The sequence below is a fragment of the Esox lucius genome, chromosome 18 (genome assembly GCF_011004845.1).
Source record: "Esox lucius isolate fEsoLuc1 chromosome 18, fEsoLuc1.pri, whole genome shotgun sequence".
In the NCBI taxonomy this organism is placed as follows: Eukaryota; Metazoa; Chordata; class Actinopteri; order Esociformes; family Esocidae; genus Esox; species Esox lucius.
The window spans coordinates 12,486,697-12,500,110 of NC_047586.1; the positions used below are offsets into that span (position 1 = coordinate 12,486,697).

At 43.1% G+C, this 13,414-nt stretch overlaps 1 protein-coding gene across 1 annotated transcript in view; it reads right to left on the minus strand.

The window, feature by feature from the left end:
* The window catches only part of galnt14 (UDP-N-acetyl-alpha-D-galactosamine:polypeptide N-acetylgalactosaminyltransferase 14 (GalNAc-T14)), a 74,742-nt gene that overhangs the window by 36,773 nt on the left and 24,555 nt on the right, over positions 1-13,414 (minus strand). The window contains exon 3 of the mRNA XM_029114674.2: positions 272-370. Coding sequence (XP_028970507.1) covers positions 272-370 — 99 coding nt within the window. The remainder of the gene's footprint in view (positions 1-271; positions 371-13,414) is intronic.

A 13,414-nucleotide genomic window follows, 5' to 3' on the forward strand; every position in this document is an offset into this window, starting at 1 on the left:
AATGAGCTGAGCCAACTCCAGGAGAGTTTGGCAGGGCAGCGGAAGTGAGGCCCTCGCTTTGCTGCGTGGTGCTGAGGCGAGCGGGTGACGCCCTGGGACAGGAAAAGGTGAGGAGGAGACGGGGCTTCTATAGGAAAGGCCCTTAGAGGACTTCAGAGCTTAGGTGTCAGGGTTAAGTGGAGAGTCCATACCAGTCAGACATAGGTCAGAGAGCAAACTGGCAGTGGCCTGGTTCAGGCTCAGCACCAGGACCGACTCTGGGATCTCTTACCTCCGGATGGTGCGTAGCAGAGTGGATCGGGCCTCGTTGTGGAAGGTGATGATGATGGAGGTGGATGGCAGCTCGGGGTCATAATGTAACTCGGTGCACCTGGGAGAGACAAGAAATACAGCATCCCGTCAGCCAGCAGGCGAACACAACCCAAATCTTCCTCCGTCTTCCCGCACAGCATATCAACGTGACTCACCTATGTCTTAACCTGCTGAAGTGACACAGTCAAAGACAGAACAAAGGACATACAGGCAGACAGGCAGATACCTGTACCTCTTGTGCACTGTTCTAAAAGGTGGAGAGAACTGTGTAGCTAAGGGTAACTAGACAAAAGCCTGCTGTGAGGAAGGCCAGTGCTGTGAATATGTGATTGGAATGATGATGACAGTCATGCCAGTCCGGACAGAGACCTGACGAGGTGCTGCTCTCAAAATAACAGATGAGTTGTGATTAGCTCCATATTAAAACAGCATTGTGGGAAAAAACTACAGAATTTTCTCTTGTCAAATTCACGTGTCAATTACAAGTGGAAGTCAACAAGTAAATCCTACTTGAATTGAACCAATGCAACCTTATTAAATTCCAAAAACCTCAAACCTGGACGTTGATACTCAATTGCACCACCATCCACCGGACACTGGGCTAATTCACAGGATGGATTCAAACCCCGGTACTGTTAACTGTGAGGCATGTGTCTTTACCACCGCAGCATTCATGGGTCCACGAATTCCAAATGTTGAAGGCCACCATTGCAGTTTGCTTACAGGTATACACCTCACTTTGCCATTCAGCATAATGTGACTGAGTTTCAGTAAAAAGGCCTAATGAAATATGTATTAATTCAAATAACAACATAATCTGTCAGGATTTCAAACTATCATGGATGGCACTGATAACTCAAATTCACTCAAAATGTATGTAGCAACCAATACCATAATAACTATAGATATTGTAATAACTTGACAATAATGTAATAAAATGTTTTAGCTAAATTGTGTATGCAGAAATTGGTGATCACAATTTGGTACTCAAATAGCCAAAACTGCAAATGAATGAAGGCCCTGCTCCATTGAAGAAGGCCCTGCTCCATTGAAGAAGGCCCTGTTCCACTGAAGAAGGCCCCACTCCTTTGAAGAAGGCCCCACTCCTTTGAAGAAGGCCCTGTTCCACTGAAGAAGGCCCCACTCCTTTGAAGAAGGCCCCGCTCCATTGAAGAAGGCCCTACTCACAGGCGCGTTCGTGCCGTAATATATTGGGAATACAGCACTTTCGGTCGAGCATAGCCAACATAATAACGGCAGACTCAAAAAACAAACTCTATAACATGACTGAGGAAAGGGAGGTGTATGTTTAATAAGACACAATGCTAACCCATCTGTGTCCACTGTGAAGAAAGGACACACTGCCATTATGCACAACACTTCAGTTCAAATGAAACAAACGATCAACAAAGCAAACATACTCTCTTGCCTCTTTCATTTTTCTCTAGCTCAGTCCTCTCTCTATTCTATCCCTCCCTCTTTCTCTGTCTACCAGTCTCTCTATCTTCAGATCAAGGGGATTCGTTCAGTATATCCCCCATTGAAAAGATAAGGGCATGGTTTGCACTGAAGACAGGTGATGGGGATGAGGATAAGGATGCTGTTGTTGTTTTCTGCTGTCGTCAACATTGCTGATTCTTTTAGCCATGGGTTTGATGTGTTTTCTCCTCAGCTCTCTTCTGAGATTTACAGAGGAACATCCAGGAAGCTGTGTGCCAGACAGATAAGCACAGGAAATAGCAGCAAACAAACACACACTGTAATTTCACATTTATTTTCCACTTGTCTGAAATCAAATTAGCCATTGAATTCCGATTTTCCTGTTTCTTTAATAAAAAGCTGCAAATTGAGCACCCAGTGACAAAAAATAGATGTCTCTTTTCGTTCCACTGGGCTTTTTGTTATCCTTTCAGAACCTGGCCAGCAGAGAGGTTTTCTAGGTGGAAGAAGTTGATCTGCATGCTGATCTGAGACATGATTCAGATCAGCATGCAGATGGTGCTGGAAACATTTATATTTTATCACTGTTATTTGGGGGACCACTTGCCCAGTCTGTGCCAGTCTGGTGTGTGTGTTGTTCGGAGGGAGGGGTGAGGGCGGTTTGGATCTGTTCTCCTATCGTCCCCACCAGAAAATTCTGCAGACCGCCGGCGGCACGGATTCAGAGCAGCCAACTGCAACGCCCCTCACCACCTTTTGATTGCTGCAGAAAAACACTGATCGGCTGAGATGTACCTGGCATATACGGTCAGGTCTGTGATGTTCCTCTGGCAGAGAACCATTCTCAATAAGCTTTTACCTCAACTCAGGCTGTTCACCCCAGCCAGTCGAGCATGATTCATCCCAGCGCTGCCCCTCCTCTCCTATCTCTTGCTAAAGCCTACATCTACTTAAAGCTCTCAGTTTTCTTCAGGTCGTTTCAAGACAGCATTATCTCTGAGGCATAAGCAGCGGCGCTGCACCTCAGTACCCCTGTACCTTGGAATAGACACACCCCTCTCCACACTGGGCCTTTACAATTTCAACATCGGATGGAGAAAATGGCAGAGTACAACGGAATCTCATTTAGGGCGCACAAATAAACTGGAAACAGACAAACACACACACGACAAATTAAAAAACAAACCAAACTCTGATAAACTTCCACACCTGTTAGACGAAATATCGAAATGTACAATCACAGCAGCAAGATGTGACCCGTTGCCATGAGGAAAGGGCAACCAGTGGAGCATAAACAACATCGTAAACACCGTAAACCAATATATTTATGTCTTATTTTCTCTTGCCATTCATACTTCAACTATTTGCACATTATCACATTGTACATAGCTAAGAATATTAACTATATTAATCATTTTGAAATGCTTTAATTTTTACTTTCATTTTCTACACCACACTGATCAAAACAACTAAGGGAACATGTAATCATCACAGTATAACACCAAGTCAATTAAACCTCAGTGATATCAATCTGTGCAGTTAGGAAGCATAAGCGATTGTGAATCAATGTCACCTGTTTTGGTGCAAATAAAATCAGCTTCTTGGTTCGAGGAGGAACAGGAGGAGCACTGCCAGAGCCCTACAAAATGACCTCCAGCGGGCTACTGGTGTTCATGTTTCAGAAATACATTCCATGAGGGTGGCATGAGGGCCCGACATCCCCTATTGGGACCTGTGCTCACAGCCCAGCACCGTCCAGCTCGATTGGCATTTGCCAGAGAACATAAGCAGGTCCGCCAATGGCAGAATTGGCAGATCCGCCATTGGCACCCCCGTTCTCTTCACAGATGAGAGCAGGTTGACACGGAGCACATGTGACAGACGTGAAAGGATCTGGAGATGCCGTGATGAACGTTATGCTGTTTGCAACATCATCTAGCATGTCGGTGTGGAGGTGGGTCAGTGATGGTCTGGGGAGGCGTGTCCTTGGAGGGTCGCACAGGCCTCCACATGCTACCCAACGGTACCCTGACTGCTGTTGAAATCCTCAGACCCATCGTCAGACCTCACGTTACCCAGACCTGAATCCAACTGAGAACCTCTGGGACGTTATGTATCGGTGCATCTGACACCACCAAGTAGCACTACAGACTGTCCAGGAGCTCACTGACGCACTGATCCAGGTCTGGGAGGAGATCCCCCAGGACACCATCAGCCGTCTCATCAAACGCATGCCAAGATGTTGTCGGGAGTGCATACAGGCACGTGGGGGCCACTGAGTCACATTATGAGTGGCTGTGATAACATTTATAAAATAATAAACGTTGGAACAGCCTGTGATATCAGTTGTTTACTTTGATTCAGAAGTTTGAATCCAGCCCTCAATCGGTTGGTGATTTTAGTTTCCATTGACCGTTGTTACGTCATTTTGTTCTCAACAAATTACACAATGTACAGCAAACATTTTGATCTTAAATATATTTAGTTCAACGAGACCTGATGTGTGATTTAATTGTTCCCTTAATATTTTTGAGCAGTGTATATTTATCATACAAGTCTTGCTTTGGCAGTGTAGACAAATGTGTACCATGGCAATAAAGCCCCTTTAACTGAACTGAAAGAGAGAGGGAAAGGGAGATGTAGAGATTGAGAGAAGGAAAGCTGTCCTCATGGCGCTGACTTCAACCCATATACAATTCAACTGTGTTTCACTGCACTGGCAGTGTCAGAGCCGAAGGCAGTGTAAATGGTCACATTAAGGAGGCGTGGCCTGGATTTGGGTTGGCCAGGTAGCAGCGTGCGAAGTCAAACAACATCCATCTCCTCTGGTACAGCACGCCTAAGTATCAGATTCAGGCCACTACATACAGGCAGCAGGGAGGCCCGCGACAGACACACACGCGCACGCCGACGCGCACGCCGACACACACAAGCCTAACTTCACAGACCAGCCTTGAGATCGGAGGTTCCATCAGGCTGAAATGTAGACGAACCTCTTCTGAGAGACTAACTAGGCAGGAACAAAGGGCGCAGTGAGGCAACTAGGGCCAGAAAGCAATCCTAGCCACAGAGGAGCAGAGGAGACAGCGACGGGCTGTGGCAGAGGAGCAGAGGAGGAGCACAGCTCCCTGTGGTGGACCCTTGAAAGGACGAGAGAGAAAATCCTTATAATGGATTAGTAATTGTAGGAGGGTGGAACCCTGTTAGTAGTGAATCATTGATTAGTGTACTGTTTGTGTGTATATCTGGTTCTACATTAAGGCTGCACTAATTATTGATCGTTAACATTTAAACTGCCATTATACCTGCTGTAAGTTTGTTTCCGCTTACTTAGAGGTTCTTGCCCAGCGGCATGAATAACTATAGCAGCTTGTCCTCTATTAGTCCAGTACTTGAATAACATTGATTATTTAACGGGAATTAGAACTTTATCCTAAAATATGTATTCATTGATTCACAGGGGATACAGGAGAGATGGGGTTCTCAGTCATGAATCCAGGTCGCCAGAACCCTAGAGTAGCAGGCAGTGTGCAGTTCGTTGTTCTCTTAACAGCAACGCCTCTCATCAGAATGTATTTTATTGTTCAGGCACACACTGTACATGTGACATCATCTCTCTGAGGAGATTTAGGGATAGGAAATGGAGCGTTCTTCTCCCCGTCTCATCGTCAGCTCTCCACTGCACCAGTTATTCAGAGGGAATGCTGAATGTTTATCTATCCTATCTGAACCTTTGCATCACAAATATTACACTGCATTTAGCATTCAAAACCTGCTGTACTGTTTATTATAATCCCTGTTAGAACCATGAATGCAGATTGGCTGAAAGCGAATATTGTCTGTGTAACCGGTTTATAATATCAATAAGCTGATTCAGGTTATATTGTCAATATTCAGTATATATGGCTACAGCAATCAGAGATAAGTTGTACATGAGAACAGAAATCAAAGAGGCCATATGTAATTTTCACTGTACTACCAACACATTTCATTTAGTTTTTGTGTCAACTAAACTGGAATGAAGTATACTGTACATTCTAAATCTAAATATATCTAGATCCATAATCCAGTAAACCTTACACAGGCTTTTGGGTCTGGCCATAGTAACATTATTGACTGACAGGCCATGGCAGGTCTCTGCAGTCCTGTGTGCGAGTTCCTTCAAACTCGTTGCATCACCTGAAAGCCAGATTGAAATGAATATTGCCATGTACACCTCCAGTATGTCTCTCTCTCTCTCTCCAACTCCTACCTGCCTGCAATGCAGTTGAAGCGATTCAGATCTGCCAAATCAAAAGAACACTGAACAAAAGCAGCACTGCTGTGCTTCCCGGCTGTGAGCCCCACGTTATCTCAATCTCTCCTCCACGAGAGAGACGGGGAAGAGCATATTATGAAAATGCAGGCCTACCCCTGGACAGTGTCTCTGTAAACCCACAACAACACGACTCCAACAAAAGGATAACAGTGTGGCGTGAGTGTGTAGTTAACCGACTGACAAAGAGAGCTGCATGTCATTGTCATGAGAAAACACCCTGCACTGTTGTGGATGCAACGGCGTACTGGTCCTGGTTTAGAGAACCAGGAACACAAATGTGAAACTCTTGTATTGCTGATATTCGCAATATTAGATTTTTAAAAAAATTATGATGTAAAGAGTGCATCGGCAATATCCACGTCACTAAACAGAATATAATAACAACTTCCAGGTCCCTATCTAGTATATAACAACAATTTCCCAATCCCTGTGTAGCGCCAACGGAGGAGGATAGGAATATATAATCTAATGCAGTGTTGCTGCCGTTTGCCTGGGCCTGGGGTGTACTTTACATACATGGCTCTCCTAAATAGCATGCACACAGCATATAATTAGGCTCACTGTCAGACACAACAGCTGTGGGACTGGGGAAGGGAAGCAGCGTATTGCTGCTGGTGGACTTGGTGAACTTTCTGAAAGGAAGACAAAAGCGTCCTCACAAAGAAGCGAGAGTTTTTCTGGTTGAGGGGGTCCATACAATGAATCTCCGGTCACTCGCTTGAAACAGTTTCTGGTGAGGTGATGTAATAAGCAATGTGTGTTTATGAAATAGGCAAAAGTGCACACATGGCCTCTCAGGTTCTGAAAGAAATGTAAAGCCAAAAAAGTCTGACAATAGTTTTAGTCTGTGATATACAGTATGTATACTACCATAATGAATTAATGTAATAAATATATGCCCCAAGAAAAAGCAAAAAAGGCTTTTATTTATGTTCATCAGCTTGACCTCACACTCAAAAAAATCATATATAAAATAAATCGTCATCAAGAAATCATTTATCACAGAAATGTTTCTGCAGGAAAAAGAAGATATTTTTTTGGGGAATATAAACTATATTCACTGAGCTTGTCTAATCCGTTAAAAGCACACAGAATGATTTGATCCATTTGAAGAACCTCTAAAAGATCCTCCAGGAACCTTTTCTTTTCCAAATGCCATGATGTAGGATGTGTGGATTACTACTTTCCAACAGGCTGATTGATGGGGGAGTGTGCCATCGACATGCTGCCGCCACAGACAGACTCATCCCCTCTCTGTGGACTCAGACAGCAAACATAATCCAAGGAGAAAGACGTGTCCACAGAGACAATGCAAACCAATAGCAGCTCATGTTACCGGGGCAAGAAGCTTTGCTTTCTGAAAGCTGCCGTGGCTTTTTATTTGCTGGCTGCGATTCCCCTCCTCATACGCTTGTCGTTTACAGGCCTTGGCTAGTAAGTGGTTAAGGCCGATAACACTCCGCGCAAACAGAGCGGCACAGCATAGTATATGGTCTATTACCAAATTAGAGCGACAAAAAGTTGGAGAAATGCATGTGAAACCGACCATAACCAGCTGGGGACAATGACTACCTACCAACCTCCCTTAAAAAACAACCCCATCTGTCAGCAAAGATGGTGTCTGCAGCCCTGAAAAAAAAACCTGCCTCACGCAATGCTCAAACACTCAAACACACGAACACACACACACCCAGAAGTCATGCTGCCTGGTTTAATTGTGTTAGCTTGGCGAAAGCCCCCAGGTCAGATTAAGCGTGTCAGACTGCCACCCTAACATTCCTTTAAAACTCTGTTACATTTACCTGAAATAGGCTCTGGTGTGTTCTGCCTGCCTGGGGTAAAGCACATGGTTTTGATAGCTGGCCCACAGATATTGTGACAGTTCGCTTGTCCTATTTGTTAAATTCAGATGTGATTTCCTAAGTTCATTTCTCAGAGCAGTAATAGGGCCTGAATGTAAAACAGACTACAACAACCCAACAAACAACTGCCGTAAAAAGGAGAGATTCTTCAGAGAAGAGGAATGTTTTGTTTCAGACAGGCAAGATATCCAATCACACACTGTTGGCAATGAAACATCCCTTGCATAACACATTTGTGAAAGTAAGTATGAAAGGATCCTTTATAATTCCATTTGATACACAAGTCTCTGATGCAGATTTGATCCAGTCTTGTCTTGAAGCATTGCCTGGTATGTTATAGAATCCCATAGAAATGGACAGTGTGAGGAGCTGTGTTCTGCTGGCAGGTTGCTTCCCTGTTTTCCACATGAGAAACAGCTGCAGGGAACACTGAGGCATTATGGGTACCTGCACTGACATGACTGAAGGTCAGGTTTATTCTAAATTGGGAAGTGTGTAGTCGCTTGATGTAGCCACTGATCTGAAGTCAGTTCTGCCCTTCTCAGTTGAAGTTTTGGTTATGGTTTTCTGATCCTAAATCTGTGCCTAAGGGAAAATGCTAGCTCATTAAATGTCTGGAGCTGCCCTCCAACTACAGCAGTGATCCTCTAATAGACAAGGGGAAAAACTTGACAGAGACCAGGTGGTTATTCTTTCTCATAAAAAATACACACTCTCAAACCCATTCACTATGTGTCACAATGGGCTCATTACAAATCCTTTGAACTTAAAACCTGCCTTTCCGATGCATATTTTAACACAGAATATCTAACATGAATTATTGAATGCATTGTCAAGGTTCTGACGCATCTTTACGTGGCAAGCAACAACTCCAACTGTCTATTCAGTGAAGCTCTCCAGTTTACTGACGACTTTTCCCAGGTACTGTTCTACTGAAGGTATAGTATAGTGGTGTGTGTGTGAAACAGAGACAGAGAGAGAGCCGTCACACAGAGGATTCTCTCAGAGTTGCTTCAGTTTGGGGCGTCTGTCTCATTGCCTGTGCTGATTTAGTGGGCAGCCAGTCGTATCGTTCCTTGCCTGTTACCTAATTGGGTCCTGTCACCACTCCTCCAGCCCTGAACCCCCTCCAGATATCCTTACACCCTCTCCGTCGTTACTGATAACCAAATGTGATGCCTGCGATATCCCGCGTGAGGGCAGAAAATGGTTGCTAGAAGAATATGCGACGGAAAGCAGTGATTGGATATGATTGCCCTGTTCAAGACAGGTCCTGACAGTTATGGGCTATCTCAGCTAAACAGCTGGCGGAGGCAACGCTGTGCTTTGCATTGGAGGAGTTCCCAGGCGGAGACAGATGCCTTTGGGCCGCAGTTTGGGAGGCATGATGGGCTTGGGCCTGAGGACCACCCATTCTACTCTCCTGGGTCTGATATAACACACACACACACACTGCAGCTGTTAAGCCTGCCGAACCCGTCCAAGAGCTGGATGAGATGAGCAAACGGTTCCCGTGGACTCAGCCGCTCCTCCAGCCTGCTGTATGTATTTACACATTAGAGGTGAAGTTAAAAGGCCGATTATTAAGATTAACAACAGTTCAACCATCTCTTCATGGAGTCTTTAGTATCTCCAACAGGCATTTATACACACATCATTCTCATCATGAAAGACCAATTCTGTCACAACTCCCGTGGGAATAACATTCAGGAGCCAGAAGCATAATACTCCCATGGCATGGCATCGGAGCGGAATACGGAATGTAAACTGTGACTGTACGTATCTCGGTGATGACACAGTACACGTTAGCAGTAAAAAGAAGGAAAAAAGTAATATTAGAACCTAGGCTTTTGTCTTGGTAAAGTTGTGTTTTCTTAGCGGTTTTTCATCCACTGTTATATACTGTATAAGGCTGAGACGACCAGAAAACAAATCACTCAGTGGCAGAATTAAAACTATCACACATTGGTTTTCTCACAAAACCCAAATCTCAATCTCCATCTATGATTCACTTAGGAAAGAGATTGTTTTAGCTTGGACAACAATAGAGTAAGATAGTGATCCCAATGGGCTTCCCTTGGGTGGTGGTTCTACTACATCTACATCTACTACATCTGGTCACTACTACTGAAATCAGACTGGATGATCAATATATTAATGTTTTATTACAGGACGGGCAAATTCTCAGGGGCATCAATCAAATACTATGGGGGGGGGGGGGTTGAGGGGACAACCTGTCGTTCTCCTTTATGCCAGACAAAATGACATATAGTCTACACAGGGAGCTGTGGCTCTGTTTCTCTCCCTCGGATGATTTTTCCAGTAGAGGCATTTGTGAATTTAAGGAATATTATGACAACACAGACAGAACGAAAGATTTAAAAAGAATTACGGTGTCAATTATGTTATTACTCATTTCTTTGGGCATGTCTGGCTTCCCGTTGCATCCAGGAATACATGCCACTGGCTCTTTGTTTTCAGATTGGTATTTGAAGCAGCTGTCCAGTGCAACAGAACCCAGAACAAACAGTCTCTTCATCAATGGGTTGTTTTACTGGGCTGACAAATTAGAAGATTCAGATGAGCTAGATTCATCTATATTCTATGAGCAACAGCTGTTTCTTTGGAAAATTGGTTCTTCTAATTAACAATGTGTCAAAGTGCCCTTGCTACATAACTTCATTTATTTATTTTGTTGACAGATAGGAAGGGGACTGCATCAATAACATCCCCTGAGATTAATCCTCCTGTTGGTAAATTATAATAATTATTGCCTCAACATTGGAATACTGCTCAAAACACCAGAGACTTACTTTGGCTGTGACTACAGTAGGAACCCAGTGCAAGTGCTATTGATTGCTCTGAGTCTGTTAAAAAAAATCACCTTGATTGCACTAATTATTTTAAAATGCCCAAAGGACTACTTGCTTAAAACACTTAAACCAATGAACTACTATCTTAAATCAATGAAACCAATAGATTACCATCTTAAAACAATTAAACCAATGGACTACTAGCTTAAAACAATTAAACCAATGGACAACTATCTTAAAACACTTAAACCAATGGACAACTATCTTAAAACACTTAAACCAATGGACTACTATCTTAAAACAATTAAACCAATGGACTACTATCTTTAAACAACTAAACCAATGGACTATTAGCCTAAACCAATCAAACCAATGGACTACTAGCTTAAAACAATTAAACCAATAGAATACTAACTTTAGCCCCAGGAACACCCTAACAGCCCTTCTGTCCTCTCCCAGTTCCCAGTAGCCATGGTCAAGTTATGATGGAACCAGAGGTGGAGGAGATTAAGCATAGACATTCGAGCAATTCAAGCTTGGCCAGTATAGCAAATATACCACACACTGGATTATCTGGCAACAGCTACAGATGGCTATCAATACAGCCAATAACACTGAAACAATTTGCTTAAAGTTTATTATTATTAGAATCTAAATATGTTTAACTTATTGTACAATAAGTTAGTTAGCTTGAATTTCATTTGGTGTTCACTATATACACGCGTACATTGTCCGTCACACCTGAGCCTGTGAATCAACTCATCTAGCGAAGAGAACCCGCTGTCATTTGAAGTCAATCGGAAATGGGGCAACGTCTGAAGGAGTGATTCTCTGGATACCGGCCAAGCCTTCCGTCCTTAAGTAACCCTCCCAGACCGCTCAATGTGCAGCTCTAAATAATAGATTAGCGTAGTGATGGGTTCAGCTATGACATGACAGGTTCAGATATACTAGGTAGAAGACATTCGGATGGAAGCTGACCATCACGATAGGAGCACCACGCTCCTCAACTGCTTCCTGCTATTTTAAGCATGAAAAACACAAGCTGTAATGTACTGGAATGGCCATAATTGGTTCTTGACTTTGAATCTGTAACTTTCTATGGAGATTTTCCTTTGAAAAAATCGATTTCTATGTAGTCCCATTTTTCATCAGTATCATACAAGTCACCACACAAATAATTATCTGAAATTATCTCATACATTTATGGACTTTGATTAAGTGGATTCATTCCTATCCATAAAGCTCATGGCACAAATTAAAATGCCATCTAGACAATTAGCTGCTTCCATCAGAACTGCACCATAAAACACTGCGGTTCCTCTGCCCTGCAAAAATTTCACAGAGCAAAGACTGACGAGAAGATTCATAGAAAATATACTGAAAATATGCACCTCTCTAACTGGCTGAGAACACTTTAGCTTGGTTCTTAAATGGACACAGCTCCAAATAGAGGGGCATTCAAATGGTCCCCTCTGTTTCATGTAAAGGAAGAAAAAAATGGTCTGGTGCTCCAAGGAAAATGAGCTAATCATGTGAAGATATAAAGAAACAAAGGAAAGTGCCCTTAGCTACAGTATCTTACTCTAGTGAATCTCTGATTGCTCCTCTGTGCGCTGGTGCCCAGGATTGCCTGCATTGCATTAAACCGCATATTGGGAAACGTCTAGGACTGTAATTGATATGTACGCCTGAATAAATTACGTCAATTTGGATTTTCATTGCGGCAATCCTCATAGTGTTACAAATGGCCCCAGTGCTCAGCATAATGGTTTCCTATCATTAACAAGATCTATTGATTGTAGGCGCGCCAGACGCTATATTGATTTACAAATGTTAGTTTCACTATGGCCATGTAGGCCATTTGGATGTAATTTAGTCGACCAGTCATAACTTATAACATAATTGGTTCAAGGTAAAATTTCACTCGCAAATAGCCTTCAAGGAGCTCCCATGCACCAGCTATTGAATTCATCAAAGACTGAGAAACATCCTGCAGTGTAAAGATTTACAACAAGGCTGCCATTTTAAATAGCAAAACTGAATTATCTGAAATTCTGAATGATGACTCTCTCTAATCCAATGGACTTTGGAAATAAGTGTTCAGAGTGAGATCCATCTTTATGCAATAATTAATTCCCTGATGATTTACTAACTGAGTTCCATACAGTGTTAATTTACTAAGAGCGATTTTAACAAAGCTTTCAGGAACTGTCACCACTCCAGGCCTGCTTGGCTGTGGGGAGAAATCAAAGGTGTGCAGAAGACTGTTTTGGATAGGGGAGGGAGTTTTAACCAAGTAGTGACAAGCAGAGACAGTCAACATGTGATCACTGAACTTCTGTTCTACTGTGCTGTATACTGGTAAGAACCCGACATTCCTATTGGTTCGGTTAAACAGCAAAATGGAAGCTTCAATTAACAGTGAAGCCCTTATCAGTTAATAGCCACAGGGAAACAGTGTTCCCCATTCTGCATACAAGCTCTCTTTCTGAAACTAGCTGCTCTGCCTAATGTGTGACATGTATGTACTTTACTAGAGCTAGAGAGAAAATAAAGGCGGGGTGGAGTGGTGTGGGATGTCCTTGTGACAGATGTTTGTGGGAGACTAATTTTGCATGTGATTTATTGCTCTGCTAGTACACCCTGAACAGCCTTCTTATTTCTTA